Genomic DNA, 22873 nt, shown 5'->3' with positions numbered 1-22873 from the left:
GTCATGCTTTTGATATTATTATTTTTTATTTTCATTTTATTAGGATCCCCATTAGCTGACGCCAATGGCGACAGCTAGTCTTACTGGGGTTCGACATATAACGCAAAAGACATTACAGACAAAATACATACATTTAAAAATGTTAACATGTAGTGTGCGTCTGTGTGTATGCATCTATCAGTTACACATACATGACAATACATACAAAAAGTAGGTCACATGGGGGAGAAGCGTTGTGTCGTGAGGTGTTGCTTTATTCGTTTTTTGAAACCAAGTTTGCTGTTCACTTGTGCTATATGAGATGGAAGGGAGATCCATGCAATCATGGCTCTGTATAATACTGTACGTTTCCTTGAATTTGTTCTGGACCTGGGGACTGTGAATGGACCCCTGGTGGCATGTCTGGTGTGGTAAGCGTGTGTGTCAGTGCTGTCAGGTGACTATACAAACAATTGGGAATTTCCAACACATTGATGTTTTTTATAAAAACTAAAAGTGATGCAGTCTTTCCTCAACTCTCAGCCAAGAGAGACTGGCATACATTGTATTGATATTTCTTCTCTGATTACAATGACGAGCAAGACGTGCGGCTCTGTTCTAGACCAGCTGCAGCTTAACTAGGTCCTTCTTTGAAGCACTTGACCATATGACTGGACAATAATCAAGATAAGATAAAACTAGAGACTGCTGGACTTGCTTTGTGAAGTGTGGTGTCAAAAAAGCAGAGGATCTCTTTATTGCGGACAGACCTCTCCCCATCTTTACAACCATTGAATCATGACAGTTTACAATCTAAGGTAACACCAAATAATTTAGTATCTTCAACTTGCTCAACAGCCACACCATTCATTACCAGATTCAGCTGAGGTCTAGGATTTGTACCAAATACAATGCTCTTTGTTTCAGAGATGTTCAGGACCAGTTTATTACTGGCCACCCATTCTAAAACTGACTGCAACTCTTTATTTAGGTTTGTAGTGCTTTCACTAGCTGTGCGTATAGGGTTGAATCATCAGCATGCATGGACACACATGGTATCCTCTTAGATGTAAGGTCCCCTGTTTAGGGGACCTGCATGGTTCTGGTACCGGTTCCAACCGACATTGTCGCTTATAAATCGATCTGTCGACACCGTAGATCTAAATGGTTTGCATTAAGCGATAGCCCTGGTTCCCATGGACCCAGTAGCATATGTGTCATTCGCTCCTCCGACTGTCCATCAACTCCTTGCTGAATGCTATGTCACAGCCACTGACATGCCTGCAATGCTTACATCGTAGTGCAGCAGGCGAGAGTGGTTTCATCACCGTAGCACATTCAGAGATCGATTTATATCCATTAATCTAAGATGATTCATAGATGTTAAACAAAAAGCACTTTCTGTTTGTCATAGACGGACAAAATTAATATGAGATGAATGGTGAGTTCCTAACCAGCTCAGGAAGCCAGGCTACATTCTTAGAAAAAAAAGGTTATATCTAGAACCTAAAAGGGTTCTTTGGCTGTCCCCATAGGAGAACCCTTTGAAGAACCCTTTTTGGTTCCAGGTAGAACCCTTTTGAGTTCCATGTAGATTTTACCTGTAACCAAAAAGGGTTCTCCCATGGGGACAGCCAAAGAAACCTTTTGGAACCCTTTTTTCTAAGAGTGTAGAGCTCTGTGAGACGTTCACAGCGATGGGGGCAGACGTTTTAATCAAGAGAGACCTTTAGAAAACATACACATTTTCTCTAACACTAAATATACAAATATGTATTTTACAGTTATAAGGAAGATGAAATCTTATAGTTAGTCATTTTGTAATTGTATTATATTATATTTAGAAAGCATATAAGTAATTTCAAGCCTTATTCATACAGTTTTGTAGAATAGGAAATATATAATATAAAATATATAATATTTTTATCATATTTTTACTGTGTACTTGAGCTTGTGTCCTCAAAACGGACTACACCTCAGCAATCTATAACTATTTTTACCAGAAAGGTGAGATTTGAATATTTCTTGGAGTATGCAGCATTACTAGTTATTGTTTATGACCCTCTCATGATAAATAATTACTTTTGGGGATTACGTAGATTACATTTCCGATTACATTTAGTTACATTTAACTGGTGGCAGGTTATTGGTAAAAATAGAAAAGAGTAGAGGGCCAAGAGAGCTGTCCTGCGGTACACCACACTTCATGTTTAACATTAGAGAACCTTCCATTAAAGAAGACCCTCTGTGTTTTATTAGATAGATAGCTCTGAATCCACAATATGGCAGAGGTTGAAAAGCCATAACACATAAGTTTTTTCAAGAATAGGTTATGGTCAATAATATCAAAGGCTGCACTGAAATCTAACAGTACAGCTCCCTTAATCTTCTTGTTATTAATTTCTTTCAACCAATCATCAGTCATTTGTGTCGTACAGTACATCTTGTGCAGTACATCTTGAGTGCCCTTCTCTATAAGCATGCTGAAAGTCTGTTGTTAATTTGTTTACAGAGAAATAGCATTGTGTTTGGTCAAACACCATTTTTTCCAACAGTTTGCTAAGAGCTGGCAGCAGGCTGTTAGAACCAGTAAAGGCCGCTATATCATTCTTGGGTTGCGGAATGACTTTGGCTTCCCTCCAGGCCTCCGTAGGGAGATCTGTGGCTAAATTGAGTGTGCCTACTGCGCTGGTGAATCGGATAGCTAAAATCACCTTGCCTACAGCTTCCACGACCCCGGCCACAGCAAAGTTTGATACTAGCCACGTGAGATTTCATAACATTTAAAACCATGACCAGAGACTGTCAAAGAATACAGCAAAGAGCTGCTGTTTTTATGAGTGAGTTCATGTCTACGTTTTTATTCAGCACTGACAACATTGTTTTAGGCAACACTATTACAAAACATAAAAAGCGTTTATAAAAAGCATTTCTCCTTACTTACATTCGTGTTGCAGCTGCAATGAATGAGTAGCCAAGTAGGCCTATTATTAGCAGCTCAATGTGTCTATTTTAATATAAATTAATATTTAACTTTCTCTGGTCATAGGAACAACATTAATTTGTGTATGAGGCAGATGCGGTGCAACTCGAGTTTTGCCATCAGGTCAAAAACGGTGTACCCTCTCTCTGGTTAGTCTCACCGGAGGAAAGGAAGGAGAAAGTAGGGACCGTGAGATGAGGACCCTCTGCTGCTCTCTCCCTCCCTCTGCTGAGACTAATTCCATGTTCAAAACATCTGCGAACTTGGAACTCGGAAATCTCAGACTTCCGAGTTTAGTGCATTCAAGACAACTGGGTACTCGGAAGAAAAACTAGATCCGACTGGGAAACATCATTTTGAACAGTCATCCAATTCTGAATTCCAAGTCGGAAACTCTAGCATCTTTCTAGAGCTCCAACAATCGGACCTGAAGGTCACTGACGTCATGGTTTGACCTCATTTTTTTTCAGAGTTCCCAGTTGTCTTGAACGCACCATGACCATCAGATGCAAGTACAGTATCATCAGTCCAGTAAAATAAAAAAGGTAATTATTTGCTAATTATTTCAATTTAAGCTCAGCTGTGCCTCGCAAGTGCTACACCAACTGATCTATTTTGTTATCGAAGCTTGAGTTTTGAAATATAATATGGTATGAGAATAACAATATTGGCAGGCCAGGCATATAGCCAATATGCTGTGATAATGTTTTAGGTCTACTGCACAAACCTCATTCCTACAGAACTGTTTTTATTAGGTTAATGTTACATTTCTTAAAGAAATTCTGTGCGGTAGATCTCAGCTTGCTTTTTGACTGCAAAAGTGATCTTGACTCAGAAAAGGTTGGTGACCAGTGCTTTATATAATTGATCTTGGCTTCATAATACAGTGTCTTCTTCTTTTTGTTGAGTTTAGTCACATAATTTTTCAATTTAATGTAAGTCAGCCAGTCAGATGTGCAGCCAGATTTGTTAGCCAATCCTTTCGCCCCATCTCTTTCAAGTGCAGCATCTGGATGCTCCTTATTAATCACATCAGACAAACAAATATTTTTTAACATCATCCACATGAGTCACAGCCAAATCTTTTGTATGATCTCTAATACACTATTTTAGGCCCAGCTGTTGGAACCTTGGCTTTCCTGGATATAGCCGCTATATTCTGATCACTGCATCAGTGGGTACCGATCCAGCTTTAGAACAAAGTTTCATTATTCTGATGACTGTTATTTATCGAATCAAATACCTATGTTTAATTGTTCCTCGATTAAATTAATAATGTAACAATTAACTCATTAGGATTTGGGGCACCACAGAATAAGTTGTTTAAATAATTACCATTGCCTGAATTAAAGGTCTTTACCTATCACATCCATAAAACAGTCAACGTATTAAATCATATCCTCTTATCATATCATAATTCTGAACAGTCGTAACCTTCTTAGATCTGAAAACCCCCCAGCCTTACTCATGATTCAGTACTACACAAATTGGTTTAAATATGTATTTACTAGCTAACTAAATAATAACACAGAGAAAACATACACACTTATTACATGAGATAAAGGGTCCCTAACGGACTAACAACAACATCACTGCTTGTTTACCAAAAGAGGGAGGGGTAGACAGAGAGAGGGAGAGAGAGAGAAAGAGAGACACAACACTTGGATACATTTGGAAACTACTCTCACAGTAATCATAATACTTTGCACACGAACCGCCACCTGTTTGGAGTAAGAAATCATGAATGTATTTACGTGTGAATGCCTTCATTTGCCGTTTATCTCTGTCGACACCAAGCCTTCTTGGAAAGGGTTTGGCTGGGTCTCCTTGCGTGTAAGGATCTGATTGTCCACAAGAGGTCACAATGTCCTTCTTCTCAGTTGTCCGTGGCTCCAATGACTTGTCATGTAGTCTTGAACAGAACTAAAGTGTGGTGTTTCCTTTCACTCAATCTGGATGATTGGTCCTCTGAAGATAGGCCAATCAGCCGTTTCAATGGTCCCCAGTAGACAATGGATTGAAGAGAGTAATAGAATGGTTCAACTTAACTTAACTTTTCTAGATACCGTACTTAAGACAGCTAATCAGCCGTAACAGTGGTTGTCAGAGAGGCGACTTTATCGTCTCCACCTCGGGTTGATTTTCAGGGTTCAAACCACTAGAGACATGAGCTGCAGCTCAAGTATTCCTGGTCTGGTAGGTGAGTTTATTTTCTTCACCTCGTGTCGAGGTTCAAAGTTCCAACCATTTTAAACGTGTAGCTTCCGCTTCACGCTTTCTGGTCTAATGTTAATTTCTTAACCAATCCTTTTATACACTCTGGTTAAAAGGGGCGTTCCGTCATGCTGACACGCTCTCTGAGATCACTCGGGGCGTGGCTACTTACTGTGCAAAGCTTATATGAAAAACAATTATCTCATTAGAAAACTAAAATCACATCCATATCAACAATAATACTTTCATCATTTTTCACATTTCTTATACAATGTAAAGGATAGAGACTTGACAGATAAAGGGGATATACTTTCCGAGTTACAGTATTTTCTTGATACCATTTTTAATGACATCACAAAATAACAAACTTAATGACATGACTATTCTTTAGATAATCTCTGACCATTCCCCACGTTCTTATGTTAGAAATATTGTTCCAACATTCGCTTTTGAGACTGTTAGAGTTTTGGCGGGAAGATTGTTAACAAAGACATTCCTTTGGTTAATACTGGAGAGGGAGACCCTAGATCCTCTCCTTTAATTTACGACAGGGTGTGAGCTGTCAAACCGGCCCAGTTCCCTCCTCCCCTCTTCTGTGGGTTAGAGAAGGTCTGGTTACTGTAATCCATTGCCAAGCTGATCTGACCCATTGGATCCTCACAGGACAGTCATGACAAGTATTAGTAAAAATGTGATCAATACATAATATAATATAGTTCCTGTAGTGTTTGTAAACACCCTGGTAGGTTGATTAATAACCTGAACCAGATTACAAGCACTGGTTACAGTGAGAAGCTTCCTCTTGAGCAGATAGACTGATGAAAACCAGTCAATATTCAGGTCCCCAAGAAAGTAGACCTCTCTGTTTACATCACATACTGTACACTGTCAAGGATTTCACACACATTATCTAGATACTGACTGTTAGCACTTGGTGGCCTATAGCAACACCCTAAAATAATAGGCTTTAGATGAGGCAGGTGAACCTGCAACCATAACCCTTCAATAACACTTGACATTAGATATTCTCTAAGCATTACAGAGATATGGCTCTGAATATATACAGCAACACCTCCACCATTGGCACTCCTGTCTCTTCTTTAGATGTTATTTCCTTGTATTGCTACTGCTGTATCATCAAAGGAATTATTTAAGCTACATTGTTACTCCTTGCAGTTCCAGAAAGGGCAGGTCACAGGGCAGGTCAATACAGTCTCCACCCCCCTCCAGGTGTCTCCCATCTTCCCCATTATCCCCAGTGTATTTATACCTGTGTTCTCTGTTTGTCTGTTGCCAGTTCGTTTTGTTTTGTCAAGCCTACCAGCGGTTTTCCCCTTGCTCCTGTCTTTCTCAAGTTCCTGTATTCTAGTTTTTCCGGTTTTGACCATTCTGCCTGCCCTGACCCTGAGCCTGCCTGCCGTTCTGTACCTTGTCACACCACCCTAGATTATTGACCTCTGCCTGCCCTGACCCTGAGCCTGCCTGCCGTTCTGTACCTTGTCACACCACCCTGGATTATTGACCTCTGCTTGCCCTGACTCTGATCTGGATTACTGACCTCTAACTTTTGTTACTTCAACACTGTCTGCATCTGGGTCTTCTCCTGAAACGTGATAGTTCCAGTTCTTGACACAAACTGGTGCACCTTGCACCTACTACCATGCCCTGTTCAAAGGCACTTAAATATTTTGTCTTGCCCATTCATCCTCTGTATAGCACACATACACAATTCATGTCTCAATTGTCTCAAGGCTTAAAGAAATTCCACAAATTAACTTTTAAGAAGGCACACCTGTTAATTGAAATGCATTCCAGGTGACTACCTCATGAAGCTGGTTGAGAGAATGCCAAGAGCGTGCAAAGCTGTCATCAAGGCAAAGGGTGGCTATTTGAAGAATCTCAAATATCAAATATATGTTTAACTTTTTTGGTTACTACATTATTCCATATGTGTTATTTCATAGTTTTGATGTCTTCACTATTATTCTACAATGTAGACAATTGTAAAAATAAGAAAAACCCTTGAATGAGTAGGTGTGTCTAAACCTTTGACTGGTAATGTACACCCCTCCGCGACACCCCTTTCCCATCCTGAACGGCAACACCTGAGCTATTTACAGAATGCTTGTGATTTGTGAGCTGAACAAGTGTGGGGAAGCATGGATGGAGGGAACGGAGAGAGAGTTAAGAACGTTTGATACTGTAAGGAAGGGGTGAGATGAAGGGGTAGGTGGAGAGGTGAAGCAGGAGAGGAACTGAGAAGGAGAGAGAATGGAGTGAGAGGAGGAGGAGAGTTTCAGGAGGCTTCCCTCACATCCATCCATCTGAGCATTTGCAAAAGACAGGTCACATGACTTCGGTGTTAGGCGGGGTACATCTCGTCAAAGTCAAACAAAGCAATTAAGGTTACAGTCCAAGCAAGGTAACCAAGGTTACATAATACAGTCAAACCAAGGTAACCCAGGTTACATAATACAGTCCAACCAAAGTGACCGTAATACAGTCAAACAGAAACAGTTAGGCCTATTACAGTCATACCAAGCTGACCAGGGTAATCAATGATAATGATAATCAATGATAATTATTATTATTATTTACTTTTTACTTTTATTTAGACAGGGAGCCCTGTGAACATGAACACACAATTCAATACAACATAAAGCAAAAAGCAACACAATACAATAAATACAACAAGATGAATCAAAACAAACACAACTATCACATATTATCTCCCTCAAAGTGTATCTCAACTGTCCAGCTTCAACGTGGCCTGAAGGCTATTCCATGAGCTGGGGGCATAACAACTAAAAGCATTTTTCCCCAGCTCAGTGGAGACCCACGGGACCTCCAGAACCAGCCAGTCCAGAGAGCGGATCTGAAAATTGCTGGATCTCCAATTAATACATGAGCTGAGGTAATGGTGGAGTCTCTGAAGAACCGCTTTATATACCAAAAGTAGCCACTGTTGGGCCCTTCTGGTAGTCAGAGACTCTCAGCCAACAGAACTATAAAAATGCAGTGATGTGTTCAAAAATTGTCCCCAGTGGTAAAACGCAGTGCTTAGTGATAGACTGAATCTAAAGGTTTTAAAACAGAGGCTGCCGCATGCATGTAGATTGTATCACCATAATCAAGTACTGAGAGAAGTGTTGCTTGAACAATCTTCCTTCTACTTTCCAAAGTGAGGCAGGATTTATAATAATAATAATAATCTATAAAAGAAAACAATCTTAATTCTCAGCTTTTTTGTCAGTTTTTCAATGTGTTTTAAAAGAGACCTTATCGTCAATCCAAATAGTACTTATAATGGGGAACTTGCTCAATTTGGGCTCCCTTTAATATGCAAATACACAGGTCCTCGGGGTCAATATTACAAGACCTAGAGAACAACATAAATGTGGTTTTATTAGCATAAATCAGGGTAATCAATGTTAGTACAGACAGTCTGGAGGGTAGCTTACTCATTTCCAGCTGATCAGGTGAGTCTCCTCCCCATTCATGACTTCAGTCATCTCTCTACTAATCCATTATCACAGTACAGAATCTATCTTGAGGAAAGTGCCAAAATACACACACACATGCATGCACATGCTCATACACACACGCTCAAACACACACACTCACGCATGCACGTACCCACACTGACTTAGACTCTGACTTACATGAAAGCATACGCAAAGCCCTTTTAACTACTATCCTCTCACACTGAGTAATTGAAGAGTGCAAATCATTAGACAACCCCTCAGTTTTAATCATACTGTAGCTTTCCTTAGCTCTCTATCATCAAATCCCATTGGCTCACACCACTAGAAACATTACTGGAGTCATTACATTTGATCAATTCCTGTCATTTGTAAGGGGGTCACCTCTCTCTCTTTCTCTCTCTCTCTCTCTCTCTCTCTCTCGCTCTCTCAGTCCCTCGATTACCCGCTCTCCTCTCTCACTATTTATCAAATCAATTTTCCCTCTCTTCCCCCCTTCTCTCTTTCTCTCTCACTCTCCCTCCTCTCTCGTTCCCTCTCAAACAATTAATTAAATAAAAAAATGTGTCTCTGCCCAGACTTGCGTTTGTGAAACCCTGTTTGGCGATCGTTTTCGACAGTCTGTTACCAAGGTGGAATGTCATTGATGACAGACAGGACTTCGGAACTCCTGGAAGAAGCCACATTTCTATGGAACTGCTGACTTTTTCTAGAGGAAACAGAGGAGTCTCTCCGATTAAATGTTTTGGTTGCTATACTGTATTGTGACCTTAGAATGAGGCCAATGGTTGTGTGCTGACAGTGTGTGCTGACATCTTATTTAGTCTCCTTAAAGAGAAATTCCACAGTAGAAACAATAACAAAGCAGCCTCCCCACCCATGGTTCAGTAAATAGCTGAGGGATGAGGCTCAAATTTAAAGACAGAGCTATGGATGCAAGGATTGACCATCTATGATATCAAAATTATAGTTTGAACCATGTTTGTTTACATTTTCTTTGTTTACAAACATTGGCGTAAAACAACCTAATATTTTTGGTTTTGATGAGGTACGACAGTTCAACTAAGCTCATGAGGCATTTATAAGTTACAGTATATTCTTCAAGAATCAATGGGTATATATCATTAATAAGTCCAAAGATGGATGTAGCAACTGCTGATTGTCCCTTTAACTGCCTTCTTTCACTTGTGTCATCACCATTCTAAGTGTCTTTCATATAAATAAAGGATTAAACATGTAATACATGTGTAATAACCACGTAATAAGTTAATTCATAGTTTCTCAAGGTGCGACTTGGGTCAAGCTAATCACACTAAGTGGGAAGAATACCCCTGAGAAGATTGTTTGAAAGGTTGTTTTCACAGAAAGGTGAACCACTGTTCCTCTTCACAGAGAGGTGAACCACTGTTCCCCTTCATAGAGTGGTCAACCACTGTTCTTCTTCACAGAGAGGTGAACCACTGTTCCCCTTCACAGAGAGGTGAACCACTGGCCCTCTTCACAGAGATGTGAACCCTTGTTCACTCTTCACAGAGAGGTGAACCACTGTTCCTCTTCACAGAGAGGTGAACCACTGTGATCTCCATCTATGTAACAGTTCTCTCTATTGTGGCTGAGACCTGAGCCAGACCTGAGCCAGACCTGAGCCAGACCTGAGCCAGACCTGAGCCAGACCTGAGCCAGACCTGAGCCAGACCTGAGCCAGACCTGAGCCAGACCTGAGCCAGACCTGAGCCAGACCTGAGCCAGACCTGAGCCAGACCTGAGCCAGACCTGAGCCAGACCTGAGCCAGCTTCAAACACTCATTGCCGTCCAACTCTAATCATCGCAATCCCCCGGCGAATCTTCCAATGGCTAAATTATAGACGCTTCTTTAAAGCAAAGTTAATGACCGGATGGGACTCGTCTGCTCTCCTCTCGTAACACACACACACACACACACACACACATAGACACACACACACATAGACACACACACACACACACAAATGATCATACACATACAGGTACAGACACACACAGATGCAGCCGTACCACAGCCGACACACACACACCTCTCTCTAAAAAAGTGTGTCAATACGTAAATGTAATTACCTGTCTGGTGGTGAAGGTGCTCGTGGCGTTGAGGGGGGAAATTGGAATCTGCAGAATGGTTGTGACAGAGGAGTACTATTGGAAATATTATAGAGCATTCTACTGAGAGTTTGGGTAAGTAATTAAGGCAATTAACTATTTCCAATGTTACCCACTAATATATAATAATATAATACACAGTGAGGGAAAAAAGTATTTGATCCCCTGCTGCTTTTGTACGTTTGCCCACTGACAAAGAAATGATCAGTCTATAATTTTAATGGTAGGTGTCATGGCGTGCTGAAGGTGGGTGTGGTGTAGGAATCATGCGCAGGACGCAGAGGCTCAGTCCAAAGGCTTTAGTGCAATATATATTATATATATATACAACAGAAGCACAATCAGCCCGAAGGCAAAATACACGACGCACACAGGCGACAAAACAAATGACGCACAAACATGTGCAAACAACCCTCTCCAAAACACTGGAGGGAAAAATGTAGCTCCAAACACGAAACAGAAGCGCAATCACACACAACGACAAGCACACACAACGAGAACTAAATAGGACACTAACGAGGACTAACAAGACACAGGTGTACAACATCCAGACAAAACCAAACGAACATGAAACATCGATCGGTGGCAGCTAGTACTCCGGGGACGACGACCGCCGAAGCCTGCCCGAACCAGGAGGAGGAGCAGTCTCGGCCGAAACCGTGACAGTACCCCCCCCTTGACGCGCGGCTCCAGCCGTGCGCCGACCCCGGCCTCGGGGACGACCAGGAGGACGCGGTGCAGGGCGCGCGGGATGGTCCCGGTGGAACTCCGACAGGAGAGATGGGTCCAGGATGTCCCTCCGCGGCACCCAGCACCGCTCCTCCGGGCCGTACCCCTCCCACTCCACGAGATACTGGAGACCCCCCATCCGGCGTCTAGAGTCCAAGATGGACCGAACGGTGTACGCCGGAGCCCCCTCGATGTCCAGTGGGGGCGGAGGAGTCTCCCCTATCTCATTGTCCTGGAGTGGACCAGCTACCACCGGCCTGAGAAGAGACACATGGAACGAGGGGTTAATATTCTTATACTCAACAGGTAGATGTAATCTATAACACACCTCGTTCAATCTTCTCAGGACTTTAAAGGGCCCCACAAACCGCCGACCCAGCTTCCGGCAGGGCAGGCGGAGGGGTAGGTTTCTGGTAGAGAGCCAGACTCGATCTCCGGGTGCGTACACCGGCCCCTCACTGCGGTGGAGATCGGCGCTCGCCTTGTGACGAAGGACGGCCCGCTGCAGGTGGACGTGGGCAGCGTTCCACGTCTCTTCCGAGCGCCTCATCCAATCATCCACCGCAGGGGCCTCGATCTGGCTCTGCTGCCAAGGTGCCAGAACCGGCTGGTAACCTAACACACATTGGAAGGGGGTTAGGTTAGTAGAGGAGTGGCGGAGAGAGTTCTGGGCCATCTCGGCCCAGGGAATGTACCGTGCCCACTCCTCCGGCCGGTCCTGGCAATACGACCTCAGAAACCTACCCACATCCTGGTTGACACGTTCTACCTGCCCGTTACTCTCCGGGTGGTACCCTGAGGTAAGGCTAACCGAGACCCCCAAACGCTCCATGAACGCTCTCCAAACACGAGAGGTAAACTGGGGACCTCGATCAGACACTATATCCTCGGGTACCCCGTAATGCCGGAAGACATGGGTAAATAGGGCCTCAGCGGTCTGTAGGGCAGTAGGAAGACCCGACATAGGGAGAAGACGACAGGCCTTAGAGAACCGGTCCACAACAACCAGGATGGTGGTATTCCCCTGAGAGAGGGAAGGTCTGTCACAAAATCCACCGAGAGGTGGGACCATGGTCGTTGTGGAACGGGCAGGGGTTGTAACTTACCCCTGGGCAGATGTCGGGGCGCCTTACACTGGGCACACACTGAGCAGGAGGAGACATAAACCCTCACATCCCTAGCCAAAGTGGGCCACCAGTATTTAGTGCTAAGGCAATGCACCGTCCGGCCGATACCCGGATGTCCAGAGGGTGACGTGTGAGCCCAGTAAATGAGTCGATCCCGAATCTCGCGCGGAACGTACTTCCGACCCTCAGGACACTGTGGAGGGCTGGGGTCGGTACGCAACGCTCGCTCGATCTCGGCATCGACCTCCCACACCACCGGTGCCACAAGGCAAGACTCCGGTAGTATGGGAGTGGGCTCAACGGACCTCTCCTCCGTGTCATACCGCCGGGACAGCGCATCTGCCTTACCATTCTGGGACCCAGGGATGTACGTGATTTTAAATACGAACCTGGTGAGAAACATACTCCATCGAGCCTGGCGAGGGTTCAGTCTCCTCGCTGCCCGGATGTACTCCAGGTTCCGATGGTCAGTCAAAATGAGGAAAGGGTGTTGAGCCCCCTCAAGCCAATGCCTCCACACCTTAAGGGCTTGAACTACAGCTAACAGCTCCCTGTCCCCAACGTCATAGTTACGCTCCGCCGGGCTGAGCTTCTTAGAGTAAAAGGCACAGGGGCGGAGTTTAGGTGGCGTGCCGGACCGTTGAGAGAGAACGGCCCCTATACCAGCCTCAGACGCGTCTACCTCGACCTGAAAGGGTAATGCGGGATCCGGATGCGCTAGCACCGGAGCCGACGTAAACAGGTCCTTCAGTCTCCTAAAGGCCCTGTCCGCATCGGCTGACCACTGCAGGCGCACCGGACCCCCCTTCAGAAGGGACGTGATGGGAGCTGCCACCTGTCCAAAACCCCGGATAAACCTCCGGTAGTAATTCGCAAAGCCCAAAAACTGCTGCACCTCTTTTACAGTAGTTGGGGTTTGCCAATTACGCACAGCGGACACACGATCCACCTCCATTCTCACCCCTGACGCGGACAACCGATAACCCAAAAAGGAGACCGACTCCTGGAAAAACAGACATTTCTCTGCCTTGACATATAGGTCGTGCTCCAACAGCCTCCTCAATACACGACGCACCAGGGTTATATGCTCGGCTCGGGTAGACGAGTACACCAGAATGTCATCAATGTACACGACCACCCCTTGTCCCTGCATATCCCGGAAAATGTTATCTACGAAGGATTGGAAGACTGATGGAGCATTCATCAACCCATATGGCATGACGAGATATTCGAAATGACCTGACGTGGTACTAAACGCTGTCTTCCATTCGTCACCCTCCCTAATGCGCACCAAGTTATACGCGCTCCTGAGATCCAGTTTTGTGAAAAACCGCGCTCCATGCAATGACTCCGTCATGGTCGCAATCAGAGGGAGTGGATAACTGTATTTCACAGTAATCTGATTGAGACCACGGTAATCAATGCACGGGCGCAACCCTCCATCTTTCTTTTTCACAAAAAAGAAGCTAGAGGAGGTGGGAGAAGTGGAGGGCCGAATGTATCCTTGTCTCAAAGATTCGGCTATATAAGTCTCCATAGCTTTTCTCTCCTCTTGAGACAAAGCATACACATGGCTCCGTGGGAGCGCTGCTCCTGCCTGGAGATCAATCGCACAATCCCCCTGTCTATGAGGAGGCAACTGCGTCGCCCTAGTTTTGCTAAACACGAGTGCTAAATCCCCATATTCAGGCGGAATGTGCAGTGCGGGCACTTGGTTTGGACTTTCCACCGAAGTCGCCCCCACGGAAACACCCAGACATCGCCCCTCGCACTGAGCAGACCACCCATCGAGAGCCCTCTGTTGCCACGAAATAGCAGGGTTATGGGTGCTTAACCAGGGAATCCCCAGCACCACTGGGTACGCAGGAGAGTCGATCAGATACAACTGTATAGTCTCCTCATGACCCCCCTGCGCACACATCCGAAGTGGCGCTGTGATCTCCCTGATCAACCCCGACCCCAACGGGCGGCTGTCTAAGGCATGAACGGGAAAAGGTTTGTCAACAGGTAGGAGAGGGATCCCTAACTCAAAACAAAACTTACGATCAACAAAATTCCCAGTTGCGCCTGAATCTACTAGCGCCTTATGCTGGGAATGAGGTGCAACCTGTGGAAAACAAACAGGTATACAAAAGTGTGCAACAGAAAGCTCTGGGTAAGTGGGACGTCTACTCACCTGGGAGGCCCCCCCAGTGCGTGGCCTGTTGTCGTTACTCCCGGAGAACCCTCCCCAGCACCTGGCCGTAGTGTGCCCTCCACGACCGCACTTGGTGCAGGAGACAGGCCCCCTCGGGCTCTTCCTACTCCGTTCTCTAGCACCGGCACCCCCGAGCTCCATAGGGCTCGGCTCGGAGGTGCCGGAGGGCGGAATGAACGGACTCCCCTCGGGACGTCCACGGGTGGCCAGCAGGGTGTCCAGACGGATGGACATATCGACCAACTGGTCGAAGGTAAGATGGGTATCCCTGCAGGCCAACTCACGTTGAACGTCCTCTCGTAGGCTACATCGAAAATGGTCGATGAGAGCCCGTTCATTCCACCCTGCATCCGCCGCTAGAGTCCGGTACTCTAGAGCGAACACCTGAGCGCTCCTCCTCCCCTGTCTCAAATGGACTAGACGCTCCCCCGCCGCTTTGCCCTCAGGTGGATGGTCGAACACGGCCTTGAAGCGGCGGGAGAACTCGGCGTAGGTGATGGTGTTGGCGTCCATCTTCCTCCACTCGGCGTTAGCCCACTCCAACGCCTTGCCCGTGAGACAGGAGATGAGGGCGGAAACGCTCTCGTATCCCGAGGGCACCGGGTGTACAGTGGCCAGGTAGAGCTCCACCTGCAGGAGGAACCCCTGACACCCGGCAGCTGTTCCGTCATACGCCCTCGGGAGCGAGAGCCGAATCCCCCTGGGTTCCGAACCTGGGACTGGTGGACCGACCGATGGGATGGACAGGGTAGGTGGAGGTGTGGGTACCCTGCTGGCCTCCCATCGGTGCATGATGTTGATTACCTCCTGTAGAGCGGTCTCCAGTTGTCGGATCTGGTCCTCTTGCCCACGGAGATGCTCCTCGAGCGACACAGGCGTCACTGCCGATCCTGCTGATTCCATTAAGGTGTGTGATTCTGTCATGGCGTGCTGAAGGTGGGTGTGGTGTAGGAATCATGCGCAGGACGCAGAGGCTCAGTCCAAAGGCTTTAGTGCAATATATATTATATATATATACAACAGAAGCACAATCAGCCCGAAGGCAAAATACACGACGCACACAGGCGACAAAACAAATAACGCACAAACATGTGCAAACAACCCTCTCCAAAACACTGGAGGGAAAAATGTAGCTCCAAACACGAAACAGAAGCGCAATCACACACAACGACAAGCACACACAACGAGAACTAAATAGGACACTAACGAGGACTAACAAGACACAGGTGTACAACATCCAGACAAAACCAAACGAACATGAAACATCGATCGGTGGCAGCTAGTACTCCGGGGACGACGACCGCCGAAGCCTGCCCGAACCAGGAGGAGGAGCAGTCTCGGCCGAAACCGTGACAGTAGGTTTATTTGAACAGTGAGAGACAGAATAACAACAAAAAAATCCAGATAAACGCATGTCAAAAATGTTATAAATTGATTTGCATTTTAATGAGGGAAATAAGTATTTGACCCCCTCTCAATCAGAAAGATGTCTGGCTCCCAGGTGTCTTTTATACAGGTAACGAGCTGAGATTAGGAGCACACTCTTTAAGGGAGTGCTCCTAATCTCAGCTTGTTACCTGTATAAAAGACACCTGTCCACAGAAGCAATCAATCAATCAGATTCCAAACTCTCCACCATGGCAAAGACCAAAGAGCTCTCCAAGGATGTCAGGGACAAGATTGTAGACCTACACAAGGCTGGAATGGGCTACAAGACCATCGCCAAGCAGCTTGGTGAGAAGGTGAAAACAGTTGGTGTGATTATTCGCAAATGGAAGAAACACAAAATAACTGTTAATCTCCTTCGGCCTGGGGCTCCATGCAAGATCTCACCTCGTGGAGTTGCAATGATCATGAGAACGGTGAGGAATCAGCCCAGAACTACACGGGAGGATCTTGTCAATGATCTCAAGGCAGCTGGGACCATAGTCACCAAGAAAACAATTGGTAACACATTACGCCGTGAAGGACTGAAATCCTGCAGCGCCCGCAAGGTCCCCCTGCTCAAGAAAGCACATATACAGGGTCGTCTGAAGTTTGCCAATGAACATCTGAATGATTCAGAGGAGAACTGGGTGAAAGTGTTGTGGTCAGATGAGACCAAAATGGAGCTCTATGGCATCAACTCAACTCGCCGTGTTTGGAGGAGGAGGAATGCTGCCTATGACCCCAAGAACACCATCCCCACCGTCAAACATGGAGGTGGAAACATTATACTTTGGGGGTGTTTTTCTGCTAAGGGGACAGGACAACTTCACCGCATCAAAGGGACGATGGACGGGGCCATGTACCCTCAAATCTTGGGTGAGAACCTCCTTCCCTCAGCCAGGGCATTGAAAATGGGTCGTGGATGGGTATTCCAGCATGACAATGACCCAAAACACACGGCCAAGGCAACAAAGGAGTGGCTCAAGAAGAAGCACATTAAGGTCCTGGAGTGGCCTAGCCAGTCTCCAGACCTTAATCCCATAGAAAATCTGTGGAGGGAGCTGAAGGTTCGAGTTGCCAAACGTCAGCCTCGAAACCTTAATGACTTGGAGAAGATCTGCAAAGAGGAGTGGGGCAAAATCCCTCCTGAGATGTGTGCAAACCTGGTGGCCAACTACAAGAAATGTCTGACCTCTGATTGCCAACAAGGGTTTTGCCACCAAGTACTAAGTCATGTTTTGCAGAGGGGTCAAATACTTATTTCCCTCATTAAAATACAAATCAATTTATAACATTTTTGACATGCATATTTCTAGATTTTGTTGTTGTTATTCTGTCTCTCACTGTTCAAATAAACCTACCATTAAAATTATAGACTGATCATGTCTTTGTCAGTGGGCAAACGTACAAAATCAGCAGGGAATCAAATACTTTTTTCCCTCACTGTACATGCCATTTAGCAGACACTTTCATCCGAAGCGACTTACAGTAATGCGTGCATACGTTATACGTCTGGCCCCAGGAATCAAACCCACTATCCTGGCGGTGCAAGCACCATGCTCTTCCCACTGAGACATACAGAACCACGAACCACTGAAGTTAAATGTAAAGGTAGCGCAATACTATTCAGTACACATAGCGTGGGCCTATCGTAATGTCTCTCCAATGTGTAAGCTATATGCCTGAATCTGAGTCAGTGGATTCTACATTGTAAAAGTGAGTAATGACTTGTAACTGGTATTACATAAAATATACAAAACATGGATTGATGATGATGATGTCACATGATAGGTGATATTTTCTTATGGTGTACCAGCTGAACATGCACTAGTACACAGGAGAGGGCTCTGTTCATGAGATGGCCTTTTCAACATCCCGTTGGTTCACATCTTGACACATGCACACATGCATGCATGCACGCACACACACAGACACACACACACATACACACACATACACGTGTGGTTATGTCAGATCCTCAGTCAGCAGGTTTTTGTCTCGAAATCAACAAACTAAGTTTGATCCATTAGAGTCTACTGTATGTCTTGACATGAAAACAACAATTTTTTACCAATTATGTTCAGCAGCCCCTTGTGTAAGCCAGTTGTTGCATGTGCAGTCTGAGGAGGCTTAATAGGGGACACCGGTCTTGCCACATATCGTTACACGGGTGAGTCCATTATTTTCAATGAAGGAATCTCTATAGGGGACAATCCAAACAATGTTGTCAGCCAGTTGACAGCTCTTCCCTCTTCCTGTTCATCTGGGCCCACAGTACTATGACGTCAGAGCAGAAGGCTCATCACCATCAGCCCCTGAACCAGGCCTGTGTAGAGTTTCCCCCTCTGGCCATCTAGTCAGACCAGGGCACCAGCCACCAGACCCAATTTGTCTGCACAGGCTCCACTGCTTCCATTTTGTTACCCTGTCCAGTTCCAACCCCTGTTAATTCCAGGTTCCTGGCTGCTGCAGCTCAAGGACGGTGGTGTATTCATTGGGGTGCTGTGGTGTAGCTCACTGCAGTACTGTATTGGTTAAGCCTCAATTCCATAGCGAGACTGTTAAGATAGGATCGTGTGCGTCCCAAATGGCACACTATTCCCGTTACAGTGCACTACTTGTTCAAAAGTAGTCCACCACATAAGGAATAGGGTGCGATTTGGGAAACAGACATAGCTACCTGCTGTCCCTCTGAAATAACATGGTGTGACACTCAATCTTCCTGCTATTTGTTTATGAGGTCTGGAATAAAGCAGTATGGACTATTGTTAGTCCGTGGTGACGCCATAGCAGTCACAGCCATTTATCAACTCACACAGCAGAATAAGAGCAGTGGGATGCAGGATGTTCCTTCCATGCTACGTATATAGGCCTGTCTGGTTTCCACTCATTACAGTAAGCCAAAATGGGAGCTACCATTGAAGAAGATTGTAAATCAGTTAAGAATTAGTGTTATTGTTAGGGTGACTTGTTTCCCAAGAATGACTTGAAATGAGCAATGCTGAGACAAATTAAATAATAATAAATATGCCAACAACATAGGCCTCAACCTGCTAGTTAGTATAGGCTACACCACAGTGGGAGCCATCTCCTTTCTGTGACCAGTTAAAGATTCAGAAACAGTTCTCCGGGGTACTTCTGGCCTAGACTGGTCCCAGATCTGTTTGTGCTCTTGCCTATTCCATCAGCATTGTCAAGCCAAATATGAAATGGCATGACAATTCCATAAGGAGTGGGCAAGAGAGGAGAAGCAGGCATATTCTGGTCCAGATGCAGAAAACAACTGCCTAATTTTGGAGTTAATGCAGTAGAACAAGCAACATTAAACTGCACTGCAAACTTCTAAAATCCCGAACAAAGGACGGTTATATTACCACCCGGACTGCAAATGGATGTCTTATCAGGACTGAAGCAGAAAGAATGAGAAAATCAGTCGTTTTAAAGACGCCCGCGTGTGCCTCTGTCTCGGGAAGCGAACCCACCTGCTGTAATGGTGCCGCCGACCAATTCATTTTGAGAGATGCAACTGCTACTGTCAGTGCCGCAGGGGGAATATTGTACTCACCACGGGACTTGGAGGTCAGAGATTGGAAATAATAAATGGTCATTCCACTGAATGTGTTGGTCTGAATATGTCATCTGAAAAAACTTTCAAAACTGCTTTCATGTAAGGACTACACTCTTACAATTAGGGGTTCAACAAGGGTTCTTCTAAGATCCTCAAAGTTCTTTGAGGAAACCTTAGGGTTCTTGGCACTGAAAATTGCCCCCGAGAGATGCTTCCAAGAACCCCATAGGAGGTGGGGTTCATCGATGGGGGTTCTTGCAGGAACCTAACTGCCCAACTGAAACATTTGGATTTGAATTTCAAAGGACAGCAGGTGCAGGCACTTAACTGAAAAATTAAAAGATCTCCTCAATTTAAGGTAAGGTTTGTCCGTTGTATGATCTAAATTGATATTGTTTTATAATGATACCATCTAGCTTTTCATATTTGTGCAAATCTTTCTAAAACAGAAAATGGACACAATTCAATGGATATCAATCAACAAAGAGGTAAGAATATGTATGCTATAAGAATATGTTGAAGGCTAGCTGTATTGGGTGCAGATGACTGAACAGCTCACTTTTGTGTCTGTGTCTGCAGGTATACAGACAAGGAGGCATACAAAGGTATGTCAATTGGTATTGGTATGTTATGCAGATCACATGTACAATCCTCATCCCTTAACTCTTCAATGAAAATCCCATAGGCCTCTACATTATGGACAAGGTATGTGTATGAAAACCATTATCAAAACAGTTTTTTTATTCACATTTACCACATAAACCAAGGTATGAATACTGTTGTGTGCATGTTTTGTTAATCATCTATATAATTACTTTTTTTTATTATTCACAGACTTAACCCTCCCTACACCTCTGAATATAACAGGAAACCTGTTTGATCACCATGCACTGCAAAATAATTCTGGCTATGGATATGGAGAACATCAACACATTAACATCAATACGCCAGAGGATATACCCATTGGATGGGGCTCTTCTGCGAGTTTACCTCATATTTGGATTATTTTATTCTGCTTTGCCACTAAAATCATAATAAACACTGACAACTAAAACATTGTGAATAATAACGATAATAGGGGGTAGTTCAAAAATTAACCCCAAAAGGTTCTTCAAAAGGTTAATCAAGGATCCATTAAAAGGGGTTATTTGAAGAACTTATAGGGGTTCCCCCACAGTTTCAATTTGAAGAATCCCTAAAGGATACTTTTATTTTTAGTGTAGGAACTATTAGTAAAATGTGTAATAGTGGCACAAGAATATTTGTAAACTTGCTTACAGAGTAGAGTAGACTATTCTCGAGGTTTAGACATTGTCTAGCCTGATAGGATTGCTGTTTAGTAGAGTTTGAGTGGGCGCGAGTCAAAGCGGAACCCCTTGTGAGGGTGATTCACTGTCCGTGGTGCTGAACTTTGCTGTCAGTGGTGCTACGGCCGTAGACCAGTAGGCTAGCGCTCGCGCCCAGCTCCATCATATTATGAAGTGTCAACCAAAAAAATCTTACTGTGCCAAGTATTGTATCCTTCTACTGCAGTGGGCTAAATCGGGGTCACACAGAGTGTTTCTTGGTAGTCTTAAACAAATCTACTTTGAAACCAAAATATAGGCTACACCTCACACACATGGTTATGGGCTTTAAAAAAAGAAGACACCTGTATCATGCCAGATATAAAGTTGAAATGTCTTCAACTTTGAGTTTGCATCCCAATATTACACTTTACAGAAGACTGCAATATAACAAACCCGTTAGAAACACCAGATTTTCAGCAGTTTTTTTTAAATAATGTTTATTATTATTAAATTATGATACATATTAACAACGTTCCACCCATGAGGCCACTAGTCATTTGACTGCAGCAAAGGGCTACCTGTAGCCTAGCCCACTCAAATAAAGCCTATACCCCTGTGCACCAAGAGCAACTAAACCTATGCTATTCCATCTCGAGGAGAAAAAATTAATTTTCGAAATATATCCTACCACCTGCATTAACGTCAGCCACTGTTACTGCAGTGTTTTGATTTCACTGGCTGTTTTAGGAGGAAATACACATTATGCCTAAAAGGCATCTCCCTACTAATTGATTTAGCAATTTCCATCAATCTAATTGCTTATTAGAAAGCAGGTGCAAAAAAACGGGTTGAGACGGAACGAATAGCCTAACTGAAGGCCTATAGGTTAAGGTAATCAAATAGAAAGATAACAAACTTACGTGTGCCGTCAAACCGTGTGGCTATGGTGTCTAGAAACGTGTTCTGAGGAGCAAGTAATCCTTTCATCACAGGCATTTTCTCTCCCTGTTGCCCAAGTCCCCATCAAAGTCACGGAGGTAAAGGTGTGAGCCGACCGAATGTGAGGCGCGCCCGTTAACACTGATCCGCCAAGAGATCAAGGAGTCGTCTGTGGTAAATTGTTGCAACCCGATTGCAATCGAGTGGAGAGTGAGCGTGTATGAGAGATCCGCGCTCCCTGGAACCGTCTGTGTGTATGTGTGTGACAAGTGGATGTGACGCCTGCAGGTGCAATTCAGGTAACAGCTACTCGGGGATGCCAGCGGGAAAGCCAGACGCGGGAACGGGCTTTCCGTCAGCGGTTTCATTATTATGTCGTTGGATTGCAATGATCTTAATTTCTCACTGTGCAACGACAGAGGCGATCAATTAAACAGGCTACAACACTCTCTGCCATCAAGCAAACGATGTTTAACTGGCTGAAAGGGTGAATATGTTGTAGCCATAGGCAACGTATTATTTCTCTCTCTTTCTTTTAACTTGGTTACTTTATAAATATTTTTAAGATTCTCTTTTGTTCTCGTCAGAAAAGCAATACATAACGTTAAACTTTGAATAAAATAAGGTACAGCCTAAGCTACCATTTTATGCAGAATTTGAGAAGAACCGCTCAAAATTAAAACATTAATTTGGCCTGACAGTGCCAGCAACAGTGGCCTAAACAGTGGCGGCTCCTGAAAAAATTCTCAGGAGGGGCAATTTTTCTGATGATTTAGGTGACCTACACACATTTAAAAAAAAGAT

General features: G+C 44.7%; 1 protein-coding gene across 1 annotated transcript in view; it reads right to left on the bottom strand.

Annotated features, from left to right (window-relative positions):
• The window catches only part of LOC311115481 (voltage-gated delayed rectifier potassium channel KCNH8-like), a gene marked incomplete at both ends in the record, with an annotated part of 51411 nt that extends 29285 nt beyond the window's left edge, over window positions 1-22126 (bottom strand). Inside the window, one exon of the mRNA XM_084190648.1 lies at window positions 22051-22126. Within this exon, the coding sequence (XP_084046774.1) occupies window positions 22051-22126 (76 nt within the window). The remainder of the gene's footprint in view (window positions 1-22050) is intronic.
• Window positions 22127-22873: the final 747 nt, after the last annotated feature.

This window comes from Coregonus lavaretus (assembly GCF_964263955.1).
Source record: "Coregonus lavaretus genome assembly, contig: HAP1_SCAFFOLD_2120, whole genome shotgun sequence".
NCBI lineage: Eukaryota > Metazoa > Chordata > Actinopteri > Salmoniformes > Salmonidae > Coregonus > Coregonus lavaretus.
The sequence above is the reverse complement of the archived record's forward strand: the minus strand, read 5'-3'. Positions and strand labels throughout refer to the sequence as shown.